We start from the raw sequence: 23,355 nt of genomic DNA on the forward strand, positions 1-23,355 counted from the left end.
AGGGTGAGGCGAGGTATGGGAGAGGGAAAGGAAAGTGAAGAGGGAAAGGAGAAACGAGCGGAACAACGTTATCATGAAAAAGGACGAAAAAAAGTGCTATTCCGAAAGGGAGAGGGTAAAAAATATCGCGCCGGTTTTACTTTTTCTTTTTTACGCCACCGTAGTACCGTCATCCATCCGCTAGGGCCTAACTGAAGTGCGTCTTGGCGTTAACGTCGACTCAGCGTCTGCTATAGGAGAACCAATGGGAGGTATAGGAAGATTCACCCCCGGTTCATAGCCGCGGCACACTTCGCGGCTACGTCAGAATCCTGACGTCAGGATCCTGGAAGATGTTGAATGAGCGTCCATCACATAGCGAGTGTGGGCAACTGCTGATAACAGCGCTAGCGCGATCTCTACGTCGCGAGACAAAGGGGCACAACGATTGGTGGGACGTGCCCCCACCGAGTATTGCGACACTTGTGAAAGAGGCATCGGTGGTGGCGAGGGGTATAACAGTGAGCCATCCATCATCCGTTTTGACACCTGTGCTAAGGCACAGCTGAAGACAAACCACCACGCACATGGAGCCAGAACACCACGCAAAATGGGGCGAAATTATTGTTCTACGCGTCGTTTTGTTGTGTTACGTTGGTACGAGCCAGCTGCGGAAGAAGACGACGACGACGCTCCAGCTAATGCTGATGATGATAGTTCTTTCTACACACGGACACGATTCCGGGGAACCTAGCCCCTTAATAGCTTAGCTGTAAAAAGGAAAGGCAATTATTCGGTATGCGTGACTGCACATGCCTGATAAGCACCAAGGCGAGGAGCAGAGTACTGCTGCTCATCGGGGCCACCGGAGTACTCTGCGTGAACTTACAGTGCCGGTTACGAACTCTCTTGAGGAAGCCACTCAACAAGCGAATTACAGATAAACTGTTACTTATCGCTCTGTTGTACGTATGTATATGTAAATAATTGCCTTATCTTAATATATACCCCGTCTGCTATGCTCTCTCTACTCATCTTTTTCCTCCCCTTCCCCCTTCGCCCACTTTGGTGACAGAGCCTACGGTAGATAGTTACAGCGCGGTCAGCAGTAATTTTCCTCCCTTTTACTATTTTTATTTTAATAAACTACACTAGTACGTAGTTTACATACTACGTGTTGGCTTAACTGCAAGACAACACACTGCAAGTAGTCGGCTTCACCATAACACAGACTGCGGGAAAAAACATTTGGCTGGTTTGGTCGAAATCTAAGCCTCGCAAGGAAAAAATTAAAGCCCATTGCTTAAAGAAAGATGGTTTGACGCGAACCTTTATCCCATGCAAACTGAATCAAGTCAAAATCCAAAGCCAGCGTCGACACAACGAACCCAAGAAATGCTGAGCGACCCGATGCGATGCATATGTGATTTGACTGCTTGTTTAGTATTCTATTTTTTAAACGTTGAAATTGAATGAAGGCAGATTTCGTTAAGTTTCATAGTAAATTTTAGATCATGTAGCCGTTCATTACACGCACACACGGACGACTCTACACTTGGGCAGTATTGCCTTGTGATCGCTGTGGTAGATGGTCAGAGGCTCTGCCGTTGCCGATACACGGGATCGGCCTTAGGGTCGCGCTCCCGCTTACGTACGCGTGCGGCAGCCTCTTGTTCTGCCGTGCGCTGTACCCGCGGCCTACCCATGACGGCCGGGAATGCATTGCGTGACGCGCGTAATGCAATGTAAATATATACAGCTCGTCTGGGTAGCGTGGCTTTGCAGTTCCCATTGTTCTTATCGGTACAACTGCGAATGTAAACTGTAGTGTTCTACGAAACGTTTGTCGTGCGCCGTTGTTCTATTATGTGCTCAGATGCGCAGATAGTTCCATTGTGTAAGTTGGCTTTCCTGTAGTGCCTTTTCGGCGCTCACGGTCGAATCATTGATAGATATAAAGCTTCGCTCCAATAAGTAACACCATCGTTACAAGTTTGGCGCCACCCCACTAGCTCTTCGCCCTTATCCTTTCCCAAGGTCTCATGTTCCCCGTTTCCTCCTTTCTATTGGTCTACATTTGTCACGTGACCCAAAAACACAGCCCTACTTTTTTTTTCTGCATCGCCTGTGTGATCGCAGGCCCTTCACGGCTTTACTACTGCATGGACGTGATTCATCGTGTCACCGTGCATCGGGTTTTCTCGGGCAGAACGACGTGAAATAATGCGTAAAAGGGTGCCAGGTCACTTGATGGTGGTAGTCCAATAGGAAAGAGCAAAATAGGAGCACGTGTGGCGGGAACACCAGATACAAAAATTGACAGTCGCTTCAGCATACGCCAAGGAGGGTGAAGGTCTCGAGCGCCTGCGCGCTCAAGAGACATTCATTAAGTTATTTCACGTTCTCATTCGAATGCGTTGTTACTTCTTATTACTTGCTTTTTCTGACCAAAGGTCGCGGACTCGAGTGTTTTATTTGATGCTACCTTAATTAATTGTGCCTTAATTACCATCGCCCTAATTAACACCAAATGTCATGGGTTCGACTCCCACCAAAGGTCGCGAGTTCGAGTACCTTAATTAACTCTGTATTATTGAACTGTGCCTTAGTTAACTTCGCCTTAACGCCAAAGATAGTGGGTTCAATTGCCTGAATTAACTGTATCTTAATTAACACGGTGATGACGAGATGGCCTAAAGAATTTTCCCACGGTCGGTACTGTGGTGAAGCCAACTTCTTTCAGCGCTTTGTATCGCGGTTAGATGACATGAAATTGTTTTTCGCAGTCTTCATGATATATAATATATGTACCTGTATATATAGCGGTGAAGCTAACGCATACTCTCACGTGTCGCTAGCATTTCTGTCACAATTCATTTTTACCTTACCTTCAATCTGCGATTCCATGCCCCTGCCTAGTGCTCTGTGTACCTTTTCGCTGCACTCGAATTAACATCCGCCACCTTGCGTTCTACAGGGTCCATTTTGTTGAATACAGCAATGACAGTTAGGGCAATGACAGATGGTTTATTATGAAGACAACAGTATTCTGCAAGTATTACCCGTGTACGTGTGCTTACACGCGCTCAGGCAAATATATTGTTTTAAAGGTGAAACCGATCCGAATGTTTAAGCACACATACGCGGGCTAATATATCACGAAGTAGACGACGGTTTACAAAACAATAACGTCATCGGAACAGATTAAAATGTAGCCGAAATGCATCCCAATTCCATCCAGCAGCCTCGAGGCTACGAAAGGGCATTGTGAATGAACTGCTATGAACGCCGGCGTGCGTATTAACATGTCTTGCTTCTCCGAAGAGCATTGGAATGCATCGCGGCCACAGCTGCCGTATTGCAATTAGCGTTTTCCGAGCGTGTACGTTACCTCTGAGTACGATGTTCACATTCGGTGTCGCAGTGTCGGTGGTGCTGCCGCGCACGATTGCCCGCGCTTGAGCTTGCGTGATCCTTGCGGCTGAAACGTGTGCGAGCAGCCTTCCTCGGCTCTTCGCTGTGGCGGTATACGCGCATTCACATTAACGTCACCCGCTCCCCCATTTCTGGTTGTCAACAAGCTGCAATAAATTGCTATCAAGCACTTACCTTCAAGTCAAGAAAATCATGCCTTGCATGCATGCGCGCTCAGCAGCACTGACGTCACGAAGGTGAAGTAATTCGCAGGCTCTTGATGCTGACGTGAGAACGTAAACGGGTGCGAAGATAAGGACAATACGGTGGCGTACGCGAAAGCGCATGCGCGAGGACATCCACCGCGACTAACAGAGCAGTGCTGCTCAACGGAAACAGTCATCGGCTTCACTGCAAAACAATACGCTCCAAGGAGTTGACTTCACCGCAGCACAGACCATTGCAAAAATATATGTATTCAGGCTGTGTTGACTGAATGTTAAGCCTCGCAATGAATAAGTAACGCCTACGTTTCAAGATTGGCGCCATCACACTTGCTCCTCACCTTTCTCCCTTTCCTATGCTTCGCGCTCCCTTCCTATTGGACTACGCTTCACACGTGACGCCCCTCCTCTTTCATATTTCATCTCTCATCTACATCATGTGCGGGCGCTGCGCTAATGGGTGAACATGGTTCATTGGGCCACTTTTTCTCTCTTACAAATCGGCGTGAAAGAACGCGTGAAATGTTGCTACGTCACGTGATGGCTGCAGTCCATTGGGAAGAAGCAGAATAGCCGCAATAAAGGGACCATTTGTAATGGCGCCTTTGTACTAAGAAGGAAACTGCGTATGCATTGATGGTCTCCAGAAGTGCCTGTAATGGCGTAAAAAATTTTTTCCCTACGACCTGTGCAGTGGTGAAATCACCTTCTCGCCGCCTTTTATATTAAGGTGCAGCCGACACACCGTCCCGGCAAATCGGTAAATACCTAAATATAATAAAGAACGGAAAATGAAAGGATGGAAATTTCTTATGACCGTACTGTAACCCTCTAGCTATGGCCGCCGACACCTGAACGATGGTCAGCAATGCGGGAATTGGGGTAGGGGAGCAAAAGGATAGAACGAGAGAGGATAGTACAGAGGAGAGAGTAAAATTAAAAGCATATTTTACCGTGCTTTTACTATTGCCAATTTTATCCATAGTTGGCTCCTGGAGTGAATTCCCAAAGAGCTGGCTCCGCATACCAAAGAGTCACCCAAAGATCCAAATTGACCAAAAAGTCACCAAAAAGTGACCAAAAGGTCACCCACTTCCCAAAGAGTCACCCGGCCCCGCATACCCACACTGTTCACATAAAGCTGCCGGCTGTCGAGGTCCGACTTCTCGAGGAAGTTGGAGTGTTTTGGCAGCTGCCTCCCGCGCGCGAGTGTGACTGCGTGGTCACGTGAGCGCCTCGACGTGGTCGTGCCGCCATCCATGCGCGCGATAGCAGCACCAGAATTCCTCCCGCGGTGACAAAACATTCCTGTCGCATTCCACTCTGTGAAGGTGGATGAGCAGCGAAGCTGTTTAGCGCACGACAAAGATGTGACACAGAATTTTGAACAAAGTGTGAACATATTTATTGTCCTGATCGGTAGTCATCGTAACGATAGGTACGCACACACTATTCGCGTATCTCCTCTGTTGTTAAATCTGCCCGTCACGCAAGACAATGAATGGCTCATACCCCCTTATAAGCAATGGACTCATACCCCTGTACACGCAGCCTCCCTATTACGACGACAGAAGTGAAATAATACGCTGGAATGATAAGCGGCAACGGAGCCAGCTGTGGAATAAGACGACCACGCTCGAGCAATTGCTGGTGATGATAATTCTCCAGCGCGGACGCCACAAAACCCAATCTTCTATCCATAGACAGCGAAGCTATAAAAAATGCACTGCACCACAGGATGATGGTCGCCATTTCACCACAGTTGTGCCACTTGTCCGTAACGGCGAGACCGAGGAGTTGCCTGCGTACTTACATCCACACGCACCCTAGACGCAACGGTAGCAACCCCGCCCGTTGTCTCCGCGAATTATTAATGCGAAAGCATTATATGGCTCAGGAGGCGGGAAATCCGGCGTTGGTGTGGCTACACGATGGTACAAAAAAGGCTACGAACCTTCGACCTTTGGTGGGAGTGGAAACCCTCGGCCTTTGGAGTTATTTTGATTTGAAAACATATACATTTTGCAGGAAAGGGAAGGCGAGAAATTATTAGGGCACGGTTAATTAAGATATAGTTATTAGGCACTCGAACTCACGATCCTTTGCTGGGAGTCGAACCCAGGAGTTTGCGTTGTTCGCAGCTTGTGACGAACACCTTTCGGTCAGGTGACGTCGCGGCGCTTAAACGGACGTGGCCACAATGCTTTCGCATTGTCCACTGTAGGGATAACTAAGTGCCCCTTGAATTTTTTTTCATGCGGTGATCGCGAGCAGCTTCTATACGCACTCGATACGCCGGTCGGGATTCTTTTGTTGGAGGCGGCGTCGTATGGTGCATGGCAGCACGTCTTCGCTGTTCAGGGCAATGTCGTGGGCGGCAGCTATTGGACGCTCGCCCCAAACTCGTCGGCGTTCTCGTTGTTGGGCTTGGCGCAGGGGTTTGCCTAACAAGCACACGGGTAAGTATTTTGTTGTAAAGTTGAAACCGACACATCACTCATACGACAATTAGTAGACGTTAGCGTGGCGCCAACACGAAAATGGCTACGTTCAAGAGACGTTTTCGTGTCAGCGCCACGCGTGGTCAGTTGACAAAAGGGTCTTGGAATTGTACGTACTGTCCCGTGATAGGTGCATTGGGCTTAACAGATGGAGGGAACAATGATGTCATCATCATCATCATCAGCCTATTTGTTATGTCCACTGCAGGGTGATAGCCTCTCCCTACTATCTCCAATTATCCCCGTCTTGCGCTAGCTGATTCAAACTTGCGCCTGCAAATTTCCTAACTTCATCACTCCACCTATAGTTTTCTGCCGTCCGCGACTGCGCTTCCCTTCTCTTGGTATCCATTCTGTAACTCTAATAGTCCACCGGTTATCCATCCTACGCATTACATGGCCTGCCCAGCTCCATTTTCCCCCCTTAATATCCATTAGAATATCGGCTATCCCAGTTTGCTCTGATCCACACCGTTCTCATCTGGTCTCTTAACGTTAGGCCTAACATTTTTCGTTCCATCGTTTTTTATGCGGTCCTTAACTTATTCTCGAGCTTCTTTGTTAACCTCCAAGTTTCTGCCGCATATTTTAGCGCCGGTAGAATGCAATGATTGTACTTTTCAACGACGGTGGTAAGCTTCCAGTCAGGATTTGGCAATGCCTGCCGTATGCACTCCAACCCAATTTTGTTATTCTGTAAATATCCTTGTCATGATCAGGGTCCCCTGTGATTAATTGACCTAGATAAACGTACTCCTTTACAGACTCAGGCTGACTAGCGATATTGAATTCTTGTTCTCGTGCCAGGCAGTTGAACATTATCTTTGTCTTCTGCATACAATGACATAACGGAGGTTGAATAAAGTGCGTGTATGCGTGCGTGCGTGCGTGCGTGCGTGTGTGCGTGCGTGTGTGCGTGCGTGTGTGCGTGCGTGCGTGTGTGCGTGCGTGCGTGCGTGTGTGCGTGTGTGTGTGTGGTGTGTGTGTGGTGTGTGTGTGTGTGTGTGTGTGTGGTGTGTGGTGTGTGTGTGTGTGTGTGTGTGTGTGTGTGTGTGTGTGTGCGTGTGTCGGGAAGGCCAGTTCGTTACGGATAGTGATTGGAAAGCAGTGCTCAAACACTGCTGTGAAATTTTGTATATTACCCACTTCGATTATCTGCTTTGGTCTCTGCTGCCGCCAGTTCTGGGGAACAAGAACTGGCGGGAAGAAGAGGCGAACACTCAGCATAAGTGGAAGCGAACGCAAGAAAAACGCCAACGCGATGCGCAGAGTAGTGCTGCATACCAGGCCAACGCATTGGCTTCGCTGCAAGACAAGACACTACAAGTATATGGCTTCACTACAGCAACGACCACGGGGAAAAAATTTTGACCGCTTTGGTCAGAAGCTAAGCTTCGCATTGAGTAAGTACAGGTATATCCTCTCTGCTAACCTCCATGTCCCAGTCCTTTCACTCCTCTATCACCCACTCTGGTGGCCGTCGTTCAGGTGCCGCAGCCTACGGTAAATGTTTACAGCGCGGTCTGCAGTAATTTCCCTCCATTTTATTTTATTTTCATAAACAATGCTAGTGCATACAATATATACTACGCATTGGCTTCACTGCACGACAAGAAACTCCAAGTAGTCGGCTTCACTACAGCACAGACCGTGGGAAAAAAATTTAGGCTGGTTTTTGCGAAAGTTAAGCCTCGCAATGAATAAGTAACGTCATCGTTTAAAGTTTCGCGCCACCAAACTTCGTATTTCTCCCGTTCCTGGGCCTCCCACTCCAAATCTTCTCCTTCCACATTTCACACCACGTGACACCATGCCCTATGGTTTTTTTTTTTTAATCACCTCTATGGTCGCGGGCGCTGCGCAGCTTCACTATAGCCTGGACATGACTCATCGTACCACAGTGCATCGGGCTTTGTCGGCCAGAACGGCGGAAAATCCTGCGTAAAGGGTGCTCGGTCACGTGATGGTTGTTGTCCAATAGGAAAGAGCAAAATAGGAGCACGTGCGGCGGTGGCAACAGGGGAAATGATACAGGGGGCATTGGCGCCAAGTTTCGACAAAGGGAACTGCGCGTACTCTGAAAGGCTTCAGATGTGCCCGAAACCACCCGAAATGGCGTAAAATTTTTTTCCCACGGTCTGTGCTGCGGTGAAGCCTACCTCTTACCACGCTTTGTATTGCGGCGCAGCCGACGTACCGAAGCGTACTTTTCGCTCAAATGGCGATTTTTTAGGGGCGAAGCTCCTTAGGGTGTGGGTCTGTCCCTGCTCTGTAGTATGTAGTAGTAGTAGTAGTAGTAGTCGTAGTCGTCGTCGTCGTAGTAGGTAGCCACGTCTACTTTTATGAAAAAAAATCGCAGCATATCCACGGGGTGAATGATGATGAGTGGGCGAAGCTCCGGAGGGAATCATCGGATCTCCCGCTTAAGGGGACGCTAGCACAAACGCGTTAGAAACGTGCAGTACTCTCTAGTAAGGGGGAGCGGCCACAGCGTCTTAGGCAGCCATTTACACATGCCGGAACGTGCACCGCGTTTGCCGACGCCATCACATGACTGCTGAGAGAGTATACCCCCCGTATTCATAAACGCTCCTCGACTTGAACTTGACTTGCCACCGCCTTGGGCAGCGCGTTCGAAACGCGTTGAAGGCGGTGGCAAGTCAAGTTCAAGTCGAGGAGCGTTTATGAATACGGGGGTTATACTCTCTCAGCAGTCATGTGATGGCGTCGGCAAACGCGGTGCACGTTCCGGCATGTGTAAACGGCTGCGTAAGACACTGTGGCCTCTCCCCCTTACTAGAGAGTACTGCACGTTTCTAACGCGTTTGTGCTAGCGTCCCCTTAAGCGGGAGATGGTGCAATTATAATGAAGGGCGCTGTTATAAAATAGGAATGACGTCACATATGGCACGTGCCATTGGTGGAAGGCAATCGTTCGATTTAGTGCGGCGAGACTGGGCGAATTACACGGAAGATTCACGGTTTACCGATGATTCCCTCCGGAGCTTCGCACACTCATCATCATTCACCCCGTGGATATGCGGTGTTTTTTTCGCAGCCCTTATGATACATATTGCGGTGAAACCGACGCATGCTTTCACCTGTCGTTATCATCTTTGGGACTTCAGTGAAATAATGAATGAAGCGTTATCTCGGTGCAGCCTGGCGATCGCAGTTCACTTAGTCTATGTTGTTGCGGCTCGAGGTGGCGTTTGGGCCAGGAATCCAGCAAGCCCATTGATGAGTACGTCCAGTAGTAAGAATAAGGGAAAAATGGTTGAATTTACACTATGTACACTGGCCCCTGGTACGGAAGTCCACTTCATCAGGAGCATATTAAACGTCTGAGTTCGCATCAGGACACACCAGAACCACTCTCACTGCACCACACGTACTCCGCTTTTAATACCGTCGTCTTCCCTAGGAGACTGAACTGGGGCAGTGTCGGTAGCTCAGCCAATTTTAATCGTTGAATCCGTTCCGCCGGGCCGGCCTCCAAAGCCACACCCCCGTCCCCGCATTCTTGAGTAGCATGCGTGGCCACCTGGGAAACTTAGCTCGAAGCTGTTCCCACGGTTTTGTGCGACGACGGCCGCTTTCATCAATTAGCGGGCTTTGCGTGACGGCCCTCTTGACAGGATCAGGATTTGGCAGTAATCTTCACGGTAATTACCGTATACATCGATGGTGGTCATTGATGTTGATTCGACGCGAGCTCCTTTTAGCGCGTCACAGTCCATGACACGAATGATTGCTGTCGCTGCGCGCGCTGATGAATGGACCGCCTAGTGGGAAACTTCCAACGCATGCGCTTGTCCAGGTTGAAACGTAACAATACTTTGGCAAAGAATGTACGTGGGAAGCGCAGAAATGTTTTTCGCTTTATTAGTTATTGATTAATCAGGGCCGGTATTTTGTAGCGATGACTTTAAAGTAATAATGCCTTTTCGCGCTTATCGCGCTTTGTCAGTGGTCAGCGCGACGGTCCGCTCGCGTTATCACCGTTGATATCGTGAGCGGACCGTCGCTCTGACCACTGACAAAGCGCGATAAGCGCGAAAAGGCATTATTACTTTAAAGGCATCGCTACAAAATACCGGCCCAGTTAAGGTTATCATAACAAATTTAAATATCAACCTGAGCGACATGAAACGAGATATCAGTATACTATGATCCGCGTCGATTGCGACGTGAACATATAGGTGATAGATAGCTTAAAAACCAGAGACTTCGGTCTTTTAAGCGATAACCCGAATCATCACTTCGTGTGTATATTTGACCGCTTGCAGACACATTTAGTGACAACATTTACTGAACAGTGCTACAGTGGCGTTCGAAGGAAGCATAACCATGGGCGGTACTTGCGTTGACATTCGAGCGGCCGTATGAAACGGCGAAGCGGTGCATGACTAAGTGACGTCATGGCGGAGGCACCCTTCCGTTGTCCTTTATCCAACAGTTAAAATCCTCTGGAACATGCAGCCTGGCCTCCTTGAGCATCTTGTGCCTGATATCCCGAGTACCAGGGCACAGCCAAAAATGTGATGAATGTTCGCCCTATATAGACGCCGTAGATTCTCTTTTAAGAGCGAAGCTGTGTAATCCAGCCGTAAAAATTGCGCGTTTCACGAAACAATCATAATCAGCATTAACTCGAGTGTCGTCGTCTTCTTCCGCTTCTTCCGCAGCTGGCTCGTTGGTGCCCCTCGGTTAGCGCTCGTACTCTTGCTCGGCACGCGCTCGTGCCACTGCTTTCGCGTTCGTCGTCTTCTTCAACAGCTGGCTGTGTGACCGCTAATCATTCCAGCGCGAAAATTCACTTCTGTTCTGTCGTCGTAATGGGGAGGCAAAGCTTGCACTAGGCTGCGCAAAGCTCGAGACACAACGAAGCTGGCCGATCGATTGCGCCTCCTGGTAGTATCTAGGCTGAACTTGGTAGCAGCTATATACGTTCGGCCTTGGCTATGCCTGAGTTGAGCTTGGTTATGCCAGGTATCTCTGAGGTTATTACGCAATCGATCGGCCAGCTTCGCTGTGTCTCGAGCTTTGCGTGGCCTAGTGCAAGCTTTACCGTTTCTTTCTTACCTTTCTCCGTGGTTCGCGAGTTTCTCGAGGATCATGGAGGCTCGTCTAATTAGTCTTACCGTTCTACAGAGCTTGCAGTCTGCATCACGCTTGCTTGGGTGTCCGTCGCTATTTTTGGATGATCGTGTACTTACCTTTTTTTTTTAGTCTTGCCTTGAAATGATGGCTTTCGTTTCCGTAAGACTTCTGTGTTGGTTTAGGACATGTGTTCAAAAGTCTTAGCGACAATGTTGATGTACAATATGAACCACACTTGTCTAGAGAGGTCAATCGGTCAATTTGGACGTCACGTCGCAATGAGACCGCGCATGGTCAATCCGCATGCTGGGTCCATGTCCTATAGGACGAACATTAGTGTAACAATGTAGCAACTGCGGACAAAGGCGCTGCCGGCCACTCGATGACTACTGACAAGTGTGATTCAGACTGTACTATAGTGACTCGCTTTCTTGTTCCTTTTTCCCCTTTTCTCTTGCACGTGCAAGTGCTGGCATGTCGTAAAGTGAGCATTTTTGCACTATTTTCAAGTACATAATGTTCCACCTTAAAATCAGTGGAGGCTCCTAAGTAAGGAAAGGCGCAAAAATACTCGTGGCAATGCCTCCATCGAGTTCACGGTGATGACATGGGTTATCAGCGCCCGTGCTCAGAGATATTTGTTTATTGAAAAGCAATTGGATTACATCGCCTCCTGACGCAGTCAGAGACTTGTACTGACAACTGTTGTAAATTTCTGTGCAACAAAGAAAATCCATAAATAAAAGGCCCAAAGACAGAAAAAATTTGAAATTTGAAACCCTGCATGTCGGTGCTTCTCTAGGCTGTCTCGATAATAAACTGAGATATTTCGTTGCATTTATTTATTCATTCATTCATTTGCCGCACAGAAACACTTCATTGCTTATCTTGAGTGCCTCTTTAGTAAAGAGACATTTCCCTGCATTCATTCATTCATTCATTCATTCATTTGCCATTGAGAAAAGAACTCGTGTACGGGAAGTAGCACAAAAAGGAATTTCCATACAGTTTTCTCAGAAGGAAGGCTTCGCAGTTGAATAAAAATGGCTCCGGGTCAGGGGATTAAAACCTGGACCAACAAAACCTTTCTAGAGCAGTCATTCCACCATGCTGCCTGCTGCAGCTGAGGCTATGCACATCCCCTGATGATGGGAGTATCCTGGTTAGCCTGACGAAGTAACAACTGTAAACAGCTTAGCAAGATTTCAAACATTTTTTTTATTTGGCACACTTCAGTACAACAAGTGCTAGAAAGGCCACATACCTTTCAATTTCACTCAGCCTTCTATGCTGCCGGTAGATGACCGCTATTTGTTCGAGCCATGACACCGGAGCCGTCGTAGGCAAGAACTTCGAACATATTAAATTTTTAACAGATTCCGGCAGTCTTGAATCGCTCGAAACCTCTCCTTAATGCAGATACACACATTGTCTTTTCTCTGGATAACTTAGGCAATGATTGGGATCACAGATTAGCTGCAACATCTCTGCAGCCTCCCACATGAAATAGAGACTTTATTGATATTCTAAGGCATAGGCTGCTGTAAATTGCTTGTGTGCTTCAAATTTGAGATGGTTATAGGAATGTATCAATGGGGGTCCCATTCAAGACATGAAAGGTGACAGCACACTGTGATGATAAGAAAAAAAAAATGACACGAATGCTGCCTATGCCAAGCTTGAGTCTTTCTTTTTTTTCCCTGTTTGCATTTTTTATTTTGGAAGCAGATCTTGTTTAAAATCGGCTAGAGTAAAATTGGACTGGTCACGGATGACAAGCTTGGCGTGCACAAGGACCGAAGTGGCAGCAAGAAAATAGAGTTTGTGCAACCAATGTTTGTTCCGTTATACTATGTACAGCACTGTCGGTGATTTGGTGACGCTTTGCTTATAGCAACAGGTGACTTATGAAACTGCGAAAGTAGCTCTCACACGCCTTATTACAAGACACTGACAAAAACAACCAGCCTGCTCTTCTCCTTGGTTCACTTGCAACATTATCCAAAAGGAATTAAAAAAAAAGACAACATGAAACAAGGACATTTAAATACAGGCGCGAATGTCTAGATTTACATTGTACTTACAGCAATAATAAAAGAAATGTACAAAGCCGTCGATTAGACCTGGCTTTTTAGCAAACAGCACCATTCAGTCTCTCGTCATATTGTTTTCTAAAATTAAGGATTCGAGAGATGTTCGTGCTTTTCTCCGATCACGGGTGGTAAGCAAGAATGGCTCTACCAATTCTGCTCTCGCCAGCGAGTAGCACTTCCCCCTCCACTGTTGTGTTCGACGACTAGATGCATAGGATTCAAAGAACCGGTCTCTCTTCTATACCTGCTTTCCTCCGAGACATGAAAAGAAAGTTCTCTCGTGGACGGGTAGACGGACTGGGGAACACACACAGTCCGTCCCTCGCAAGTGCCAGTCCATTTCAGTTAAGTACACGATTGCTTCTTAAAAGTCCTATGCGTCGAGAATTTCTAAGCGGGGAAAACAAAGAAGAAAAGAACACGCGCACTGCCCACAAGCACATGCACGTGCCAATCACACACACGACTCCGGTTAGCAGTACGTGCTGAGGTTGTATCGCTGCTCGTGCTCAGACTGCTGTTGCTGCTGTGGCAATCTCGGATCCGATGGTGTCGTCATCATGGCATCCGGACGAATCCTGCTCACCACTTTTTCACCGCCCAACACAGCCATCACCACAGGGTTGCTCTCCACGGGGCCATGCAACAAGTCCGGTAGCGTCGGTGAGGTGCCCCAGTAATCCTCGGTGTCGGCGACAATGCCCGAGTCTGAGGAGAAGTTTGTCAGGGCGTCTTCTAGCCTCTGCGCCAGGGCGGCCTCGTACAGTATCTTAGGTGAGTAAGGAGGCCCATTGAAGCCAACGATGTCGTGCTTACGTCGGCCTGAGCCATAGTGCCTCCATAGTGCCATCCAGATTACTCGCTAACTTGTCGTAAACCATGCTGTGTACTTAAGAATGCAAGGGAAGGAATAGTGAAAAATCACAGTGCCAGAAAAGATTATAAAACGAATTCATATGTATTTGCCTACAATTTAAACTCAGTATAGATGACAGACCCAAACAATGGTTTCAATGGAAGAAAAGTAGTGTGGCCCGCACAGTCAGATAATCATCTATCCGAATTCTTTTCAGAATACTTTTTCAATGCAATTCTCTTCAAACCCATATATTCCCATCAAAAGTTATCAGACGAGGCAGCGCGGCGATATATTGTTTGAAAAGCATTCGAACCTACCTGTTTTACTGCACGCATTCTGTTCACATATTGTAGGGAGATTAACACTACGTCGCATTTCTATGTGTGGCGTTCCGCAGCCTTCGTCGCGGCGAGAGGCAGCCCGCATAATGCAGCAGCCTCCAGGGGCATGGTTCCCAACAGTCAGCTGTAGCACCTGCTGGGTCCTTAAGCTAGTTTCGGCGATATTTCAAGTGAAGCGCACGGCACAGCTCGAATGAGCACGCCAAGAAATAACGACTACAGACGACACCACCGCGCATGTGTGACCAGCGCCAATCTGCAGACATAAAAGCTGTGCACGAGCGCATATGGGCCATACGTGTCCTCTAAATCTTGCGGCACAAGCACTTACCTGTAAATTCGCGAAACACCAATACAGTGTAGAACAGAAAATAAAAACAGCGCACATTGCACTATTCAGTAGGATAAATTACATGCAAGGAAATTATTGCTTTACTCGGCAATATTTCGAATAATCATTTTCGATCTTTTTGTCAGTGCTTGATAAATCACGATGACCAAATGCGTCCGCGTAGGCTACGATATTTCAAATGCCGTTCAATAGAATGTTGTGCCTGTATCGAGCAGCTGGTACTCCGGTGGTTCCGGCCATAAAGACTGCGCATGTACTTTGGTGAGGTTCGTTGTACGTGCTAGACCAGCGTTTCACGCGGTCTTCACTTCGTCGTGTAAAAAGAATGGCTGCCATTTTTTTCCGGTGCAGGCCGTCCCCCAAGCAACAAGGCGATGGTGAGAAGCTCCAGCCGCAGGGGACGCCGCTGTCATCCAGGGGTGCCGGTTCGATATCAGGGCCAAAATAACGCGATTGGCGGGAGTCTGGTTCTTCCCCGGGCACCAGGCCGAGTCCCGTGAAAAAGTTGGGTCCCGGCTACAGACCCGGCAAGGCGGCGCGAATGCAGCGAAAGACGGCAGCTTAGACGGCCACTGTTTCGGGGATTCCTCGCCGCCGCCGCTGCTCGCAGGAGGACGTGTCCCTGCAGAGTAGAACACTGGCGAACATCACTGCCTCAGTGGTGGAGAAAGCGAGGACGAGGACGACGAGGGTGCTCCGGCCACCGACGCCTGAGGACGGAGTGGCACTGTGATGGAGGTTGACCCTGTGCAGTTATTCTCAAGTGCGTCCGATGAGATGGTGAAGTCAGCTTCGGCATCGGTACAGACGATAGCATCGACCTGCGTCGTATTTAGCGATCCTGGCCAGCAGTCCGGACACGACTCGTCTTCTTCGTGAAGACGACTCTGCTGGTTTCGTGCTCTGGACCGCTACGACACGCCACTCGTGTTAAACAATGGAGCTTATTAGAACTTTAAGTTAATTTTTATCTGGACACTCTGGGCTTCCATATCCTTTGTTACCGCACCGTTTCAAAGAGATGCCAATAAATCATGATCTATTTGAGGTGGAGGCCTTAGGGGAGGAACGTTCTAGAACACGTGGTAAGTATACTTATGCTTGGTCTTAACCCTCATTAGTCGGGAAAGCCTCACGAAAGTTTCTGTGGCACCCAAAGACAGCGGAGATGGGGGTGTCCGACTGTAGCCACAGGGCTCTTTTCAAGTGTGCGTAAATAACTCCTGTCCTCTCTTTCCCTTCCTCATCCCGCTCCCCAGGAATAGAGTAACAAACGAGACTAAGTCCAAATTACTTACCTGCGTTTCCTTCTTTTCTGTATCGAAAGTAATCTGCAGAGCAGGTAATAAAGTTACATGATGGTGACAAGAACTTTATTTGGTCCTGAGAAATTGTGGCCCGGGGAGCCGAGGCTCACTCAGGTCAAGACGATGGCTCCGCCCACGATGGCACCGGGAGGCGAAGTCCCGTTGCGATGTGGTGGGTCTTCTTGACTGCCTGGAGCTGGTTGTGGTGCTTGTCACTTCTGAGGAATTCCTCCCACCGTTCCTTGGTGGCAAGTGTAGTGCCTTCTAGGGCTGGGCACAGCGAGAGCATGTGGTCGAAAAAGCATGAATCGGCTCCGCATTTGGGGCACGACTGCGGGAAGTCTGGATCTATCAAGTGCTAACGCACCACGTTGTCACCAAATCAGATATGCAGATGGCGCGAGAAGTCACTTGTAAATTGCATGGCGTCTATAAATGAGCATGGAGGCACACATTAAAGAGCATAAAAATATAGGCTGATGATGGTGAAAACGGATGGATGATTCCTCCAAGTTCTTCATGGGCGTATCGACTCTGAAAAGAAAGAATATCAGACTTGTTCCTTGTAACATATTGAAAGAACACTATAGAACAGGAATACGTTGACCTGCTTTAGTAAGTTAACACTCCTGCAACTGCCAAGACGAAGTTATCGGAGGCTTCATAAACTATAAAAGACAAGCGAACAAAAGGAATGACTCGCGGCGCCGCCATCTTGAAGATTCCGCACCAGCGTCACACGGACGTGCCAGCGCTCTAGTCATCTCGAAATTTGAGGAAACGAAGTTTGGCGCTTCAGTGTTTCTACCAGCACTAAACCCTTCATCACCGAATGAGTGAAACTAGATTGTCTGGATATTTTACCAGTGTACATTGAATTAGTGTTGCTTTGTAGCCTTTGTTGCCTTTTAAGGATGCGCAGTGTTTAAGATTGCGGCACCGACAGCGAGTTTTGCCTGCAGTAAACTGCGACGTAAGGACTACGGAAACTTGCAGAAATTATTAGAGAAGTCGGAAAATATTTGGAGAAAAATGCAAGTGCTGGAATTAAAAAAAGCATAGCCGCCAGCATCAAGCATCCGAGGCAAGGAGATAAGCACCGGTCAGGAGATGTGCATGATACCACGAGTGTAAGCGACGCTAATCAAGAGCACGGTAGAACTTTAGTATGGGAAGCTACGCCTGCGCTGTTTGGAAGAATGAATACGAATATTTTTAATGAGCTGGCGAGACGTTGATCTGCTTTGTATGAGGCTCAGAAATGTTACAGTGAAGCTGTTTATGGCTAGGCTTCCGTGCATTTCTCGTGTGTGAGTGTGCAAAAATGTGGGCTGATCCTGGCGATAGTCCAGAAAAATCGGTGCATTTCAGCGATCCTCCTCGTTCTGTTCTTTTGCGGACATAGACTATTTCAAACGTAAAAGGTAAGAATCTGATTTACGATATGGTGGGCGAGTTCAGTGAATCCCTCATTGTGGGTGGGTGCGTGCCGTAAACACTGCTGCGTCGGCTGCTGCTCACAGCGCGGCCGCGCGTATCTTGAAAGCGATCTGCGATGTGGGCGAAGTGCGTGCCCGCGCGTGCCTCATCTTCAAAGCGATCTGCGATGGCGACAAAGTGCATGCGCCGAGTACCGGTCGCTTCGTATGCGCTGTGCTTTCGACGTTTAGTTGGCCTTGAAGCAAGAGGAGAAACAGTACGAAGAACAATTTGCCCGCTGCTGCTGGCGCGCTTTCTCACTCTGGCATTTTCACGGCGAGTATCCGCGGTCATCGATCGAGATGTGTTCATGTTTACCTGAGCCCGCGTGACACCGTGCTTGTCTATTTATTTAGTAAGCGAATGTTTACAACTTGATAAGGCCCATTAAACTACTATCCTTGCTTCGTAAAGCTCTCTAATAATTTACTATCACAATCGATGCTTCGCCTTTCGGGCGAAACTGCGACTTTTTTTTTTCTTTTCCCCGCACGGCGGGCGCCGCCGCTGCCGCGCATGTTAGGAGGCGGACGCCATCTGGATGGTGTTGCAAAGAAGCGAGAGGATCGCGCCGCTCCCACTAAGACATACCTGCAACGACAGCTATAAAAGGGGTTTGCGTGAGTTTCCGCGTAACAAAATTATGTTTTCTCGCATATTCAAATTGCAATCCGATGCGATCATGTCTGTGGGTTGTGTGTAAGTCGTACTTAACGAATTTTCTTACGGCTTTTACTTTGAGAAATTGAATTAGTTCCGTAACGCCTAGGCGCCACGCGGCGGACCTGCATAGTTCAAAATGATTTTAGTCTAACGGACAACGACGTCGACACCGGATTTTCGGCGACACGGGGCCCTTAACGCTTTCACAGGGTCTGTTATGTTAACCCTAAGACGACTTGAAGGCAAAAGCTCAAGTGCCTTATGCGAACTGTACTGCGCTTAGCCATCCGTCTGAATTCGCTTATCATCCGCTTAATTGGCTTAGACATCCACCTTAATTCGCTTCGTCGCTTATGCATCCCCCTTAATATACACTGAGTCGTCCTCTAAAATCGCTTAGTCATCCTCTTAAACCGCTTAGTCATAAATCTTAATTTTATTGCCTTTAACTCGGTTGAGTCATCCAGTCAATTCGCTTAGCCGTCCATGTTAATTCGCTTAGTCATCCACTTGATTCGCTTTATCATCTATCTTTATCATACATCTCGGGTTGCATGCTTAGGTTAGGTTGTTGAATATGAATATGAATGCTTAGGGGGGTATGAGCCATTCACGAGGACAGTTTTTGTACTTTTCGCGTCTTGGACGTGTTTTCACACATATAAGGCTTTCGCTCTCAATAATTGTAGTCTAACACGGTGCTTCAAAGTGGTGGAAAACATTTATTAAAGTATTATTTACAGAGAGGTTGTTCGGAAAACCAGCCCTTAGTGGGCCAGCTCCCTACAATACTAGGTGGAGTCCCTATTCAGGGACCCCATTGGTCGTGGCCGCCCTCCTGACACGCCGGACCATGGCCTGTTGGGCCGGAAGGCTCAGGCAGCCGAGCAGGGCCGCCTCTCGGGTTGGGTTGGGGTTGGAGAGCTGTCACAACGAAAGAAGACAAGAATGTGGCACGGCGCACACGCGCCGAGTGTTTTAATCAGCTCGCTGGCTTGGAAACGAGAGAATTATGCGTGCGATTGTGGCCCAATTCGTTTAAAAACAGCGTGGCCTTATGATTATACACAAGAAAAAAAGATCGTGGTCTAATGGGTAGAGCACCGGACTGCCATGTTCGACGGCAAAGGTTCGATTATGCCATCGCTCACACGTTATTTTATTCAAGTGAGCAGAAAGAAGCAGAAAGATTTCGGGGTCTTCAGAAGTGTAGAATATGTGGTGCACATGTTGCTTATAATTAACATGGGAGACACAGCTATAATCAGGTACTAAAAGTCACATATGCTATATCTGCCTGAATGCGAAAGCAATCCTACAATTCTAAACGCAGAATGCAAATTTTTGTTGTTGAACAAAATCTGTTGAAAGTCAAGCAGGTTTTTGATTTGACCAAAATGGTTCATAGTTGACGGGAATGCAGCACAAACAAGACAGGGACAAAGAAAAGGCGAATACAGTGGACGAGCACATACTAACAACAGTTCTAAGTTGTAAAAGGTTAAGCCAGCGCTTGTACAGGGTTCGTCGTTTTCTTTGTACCTGTCTTGTTTGCGCTGCATTCCCCAAATAATTGTTGAAAGTGATGAATTTGCAAAGTCACCAAGCCGTTTCAAGGCACAAGGGCGAAGTTTACGCAAATTCATCTGCAAACCACCATTCCCATGTTGAGTGAAGCACCATGCTTGCAGCTGCCATTCACTCTTGTAATTTCATTTCTTGTGTACTTTGTCGTTTGCTTCGAACGCCTAGGTATTGCCGCTGTCGGCCTCTTTCCGTGACAGCAGCGAAAAACAAAGATGGGGTACGAGGTCAACAGAATATACTGACCCAGGCTTAAGCAATCGAGTTCTGCGAAGCTTCACAACTTGAAAGCAGTAAAATGATTTGATTTCATTTATTTGATGATATCGTAAATGTCGGCAACATTCGTGACCACCCTTTTAGCAACATTTGATTGTATATTGAGTATAAATAAATGACGGGAAGAGATGAGCAAATAACAACACACGCACACAACGACACGCAATTTGCTTGCTCAATGAGCAAAGTAGTGACACGACATTTTGTACGATGTGAACATAAGTGTTCAGGAAACGAAAGCAATAAATTGAAGGAAACACTCAAATTCCAAAAAAGAAAGAATCAATCTCAATTGTAGGGAGAGTTGCACAACCACTACAGCCTTCGTGATGGCTTCAAGCCACCTCGTTCCCTTGCTGGACCATGCGACATAGTGTTCCCGCTCTGTGGCCTTAAAAATCCAGCCCGTTGAATTCAAGTTGAGCTTCAGCTTGAATTTAACTTTTCGTCTGGCAACATCAGTCGATGACGCCATCATTCACGTGATCTGATAACTCAGTCTCTTCCCTCGCCGCCGTGCTGCAGGTTCTCGGAGCGCTTCGCCGCAGTCTTCGCGCAATGTTCATGACTTTCCCGACTATCCAGGTTAGTTACGTTGACTATTCTTGTGAATATAGTAATAGAAAGCACTTTTGTACCGCGAAATTATGTACTTACGGCCCGAGATGGCGCGGCGCCGTTGGAATCAACAGGAATGCGGTAGATCTTGAAATGATCTATCGCATTTTACGAGTTACATGTGCGTCAAAACCATCCGATATTTCCGACGACACCTCGTCAAGCTCGGACTAGGAACCTGTACGTTGGTAATTGGTTGACTGCCATGTTCGTAAAACTGTCGTACGATAGACTGAATTGTTTACACGCACATATGTGCCAGGCGTCCGAACCATCCGATCCACCGTAAATGATGACTGCTGTGATTGTTCAAACAGTCAAGATTGCAAATTAGTTCCAAACTGGTTATATGTGGTTGGTGGCGACTGTGGTATGGTGGGCAGGATGGTTTTTACAATGACGTTAATTAGGGAACCCTTTTCCGAACCTATCAACCTGCCTGTCGATGCGTGCAGAAAAGATGGATGCTTCACCTACTATGGAACACTTTCGTAAGCGTATCAGCAACGCTTTCGGTTCGGTACTGGTAACAGTAGATGCGAAAAGTCTGATTGCTTCTGCATTCATTTGTTGCATGCTTTGCTGTTGTTCTCGGGTAGCGTTAATCTCAACCCTGCACTAGATTCACCAGAACAAGTGTCTAATAAATCAAAAACGACTAAAAGTTATGGCACGGGGCAATGTTCTGGTGTTGTAGCCAAAAGCATATTTAGCCCACGGAACCATCCGCTCAGGACAGGAATAATTGAAAACCGCACATGACACTTCAGGAAGCGATTGTGTGCATTCATTAAACATCGTCATGCTCGACAATGCAAAGCCAGTGCGTAATACTGTTAATACCGTCCGTCGCTAACGGAGACGTCAGATTATAGACGCGGTGTTGCTTCACGGTGATATTGACGGATAAAGCTGCTGCAGTTTATCTGCCACCAGAAGTGTGCTTTGTAGATTATGCTCGTAATGGCCTGCTTTTATCGCGCAAATATTTAAGAAGGACCGTTTGAAAGCGGCTGAACGCGACACCAGAAACGCCGGATCGCCTTGGACCGCTAGTACCAGAAGCCCAGAATGAAGCAGTGATAGATGCCGCAGAAGGGTGTTTTCGTGCTCCGGCTTGATAAACTTTTTTGTCGGTGACAGCTGTTAATCTTATGTCTTGCAACCGCGCACAGCGGGAAAAGATAGCCGTGAGCAAAATGAACGGGCCGCGGCTTGTCAACTTGTGTGGAACTGTTTATCATAATTTGCTGAAGGCACTCGAACGGACACGTGTTGTCTTACTTGTCTTCTACAAATTTTCTGCCTCCTAAAGTTAAACTATCAGTAATGTTTTATGGAGAGGATATGCTAGATATGCAAATGTTGCTTGCACAGGTTGTTTATGCCTTCTGGTGGTTATAATTTGCGCGGTCAAGTAGAGTAAGCAAGCCAACAAATGAGAAAAAAATAATTGCGTTTTCATTATTTTGCGATAATAATATACGTTTATGCGCACAGTGGTATAACATGTGGGGCTGTGCATATGTGTGCTCGGTTATTCGTCTGAGCCTGTTTGAAGCAGTTCCACCATTGGGCGTTTCTTTTACGCACGTCGCTACACGGGTGCCACGTGTCATTGGTATGAAGGGACAATCATGCAACGAACACCGCGAGCGCTACCCAAATATTAAAAAAAAAAAAGCCGGCAGATTCACGCACTCTGGGAATCGATGTTGGGCGAGGAGCCTACCCAAATGATAATGAGAGCATAAGTTAACGAAATGACCATGAGAGCACCAAGACGCAGGCAGCTGTTTCACGACCTACATGACACGCATGCCATGACATTCATGTCACGAGTTCCTCAGGAGTCCCTTTAGCTAGACCTAAGAGACCTGGTGAAAGCATTAGTCGTACTCATGACTATGACAATCAACGTTTAGCCTTTTCCTTCCCTTAGTGCCCACATCAGAACCCATTTCAGTGGGTTCTGAGTGTTAATATTTTCTCGATGAGTCATTGCCAATTTTGCTGAGTCATTATCATGACTATGGCTTCTTCTGTGTTTCCTTCACTTATACTACCCACGTCCGAACCCATTTCAGTGGTTTTTGAGTGTTAATCCTATTTCGCTGAGTCATTGTCATTTTAGGCGACTGCATCATGACATAAATGACACGCATGTCATGACATTTATGTTCGTCATGTCATACTATACCAGTTTTGGTACCTACCAAGTTAACGAAACGACCATGAGAGCACCAAGATGTAGGCGGCTAGATAGATACTATCACAGTGGCAAAATGTTCGCCAAGAAATGCTTCGCATTTAAAAGTGTCTCTCTGCGGTCGCGTCACCGCGCCACTGTTTGTTGTCTGTGCGGCCTGTTCTCCCGTTCGCGACACTCTGCACGCTCTCTCTCGTAACTTGGTAGGTGAACGGCCCATTTTAACGCGACGTCGGTGTCGGCGCGAATTCAGTCCTAATTGACCGTTGCGCATGCACGTCGTATACCGAGAATTACTGTAGCATAGCCGCCTATATACTTTCTATATAGGAGGCTATGACTGTAGTACT

At 47.5% G+C, this 23,355-nt stretch overlaps 2 protein-coding genes and 2 long non-coding RNA genes across 7 annotated transcripts in view; 2 read left to right on the forward strand and 2 right to left on the reverse strand.

The window, feature by feature from the left end:
• Nucleotides 1–16,226, forward strand: part of LOC125941598 (uncharacterized) — a 109,957-nt gene extending 93,731 nt beyond the window's left edge. The window contains exon 5 of the long non-coding RNA XR_007464469.1: nt 15,218–16,226. This is a non-coding gene — a long non-coding RNA (uncharacterized LOC125941598). The remainder of the gene's footprint in view (nt 1–15,217) is intronic.
• LOC119433466 (uncharacterized) overlaps nt 1–23,355 on the forward strand; it is a 162,292-nt gene that overhangs the window by 98,927 nt on the left and 40,010 nt on the right. The window contains exon 1 of one of the 3 annotated variants that reach the window (XM_037700690.2): nt 20,023–20,763. The exons of 1 other annotated variant lie outside the window; for it this stretch is intronic. In XM_037700690.2, coding sequence (XP_037556618.1) covers nt 20,737–20,763 — 27 coding nt within the window. In that variant the 5' untranslated portion in view covers nt 20,023–20,736. Of the gene's footprint in view, nt 1–20,022; nt 20,764–23,355 lie in introns of those variants that run through there. One more of the 3 variants, XR_005188376.2, reaches the window with a different exon arrangement.
• Nucleotides 13,438–23,355, reverse strand: part of LOC119432827 (uncharacterized) — a 129,270-nt gene continuing 119,352 nt past the window's right edge. Inside the window, exon 5 of the mRNA XM_049659226.1 lies at nt 13,438–14,150. Within this exon, the coding sequence (XP_049515183.1) occupies nt 14,127–14,150 (24 nt within the window). The 3' untranslated portion in view covers nt 13,438–14,126. The remainder of the gene's footprint in view (nt 14,151–23,355) is intronic.
• The window catches only part of LOC119433467 (uncharacterized), a 67,484-nt gene continuing 63,159 nt past the window's right edge, over nt 19,031–23,355 (reverse strand). For both annotated transcript variants that reach the window (XR_005188378.2, XR_007464468.1), the window contains one exon: nt 19,031–19,239. This is a non-coding gene — a long non-coding RNA (uncharacterized LOC119433467). The remainder of the gene's footprint in view (nt 19,240–23,355) is intronic.

This window comes from Dermacentor silvarum, chromosome 11 (assembly GCF_013339745.2).
Source record: "Dermacentor silvarum isolate Dsil-2018 chromosome 11, BIME_Dsil_1.4, whole genome shotgun sequence".
Classification (NCBI taxonomy): Eukaryota; Metazoa; Arthropoda; class Arachnida; order Ixodida; family Ixodidae; genus Dermacentor; species Dermacentor silvarum.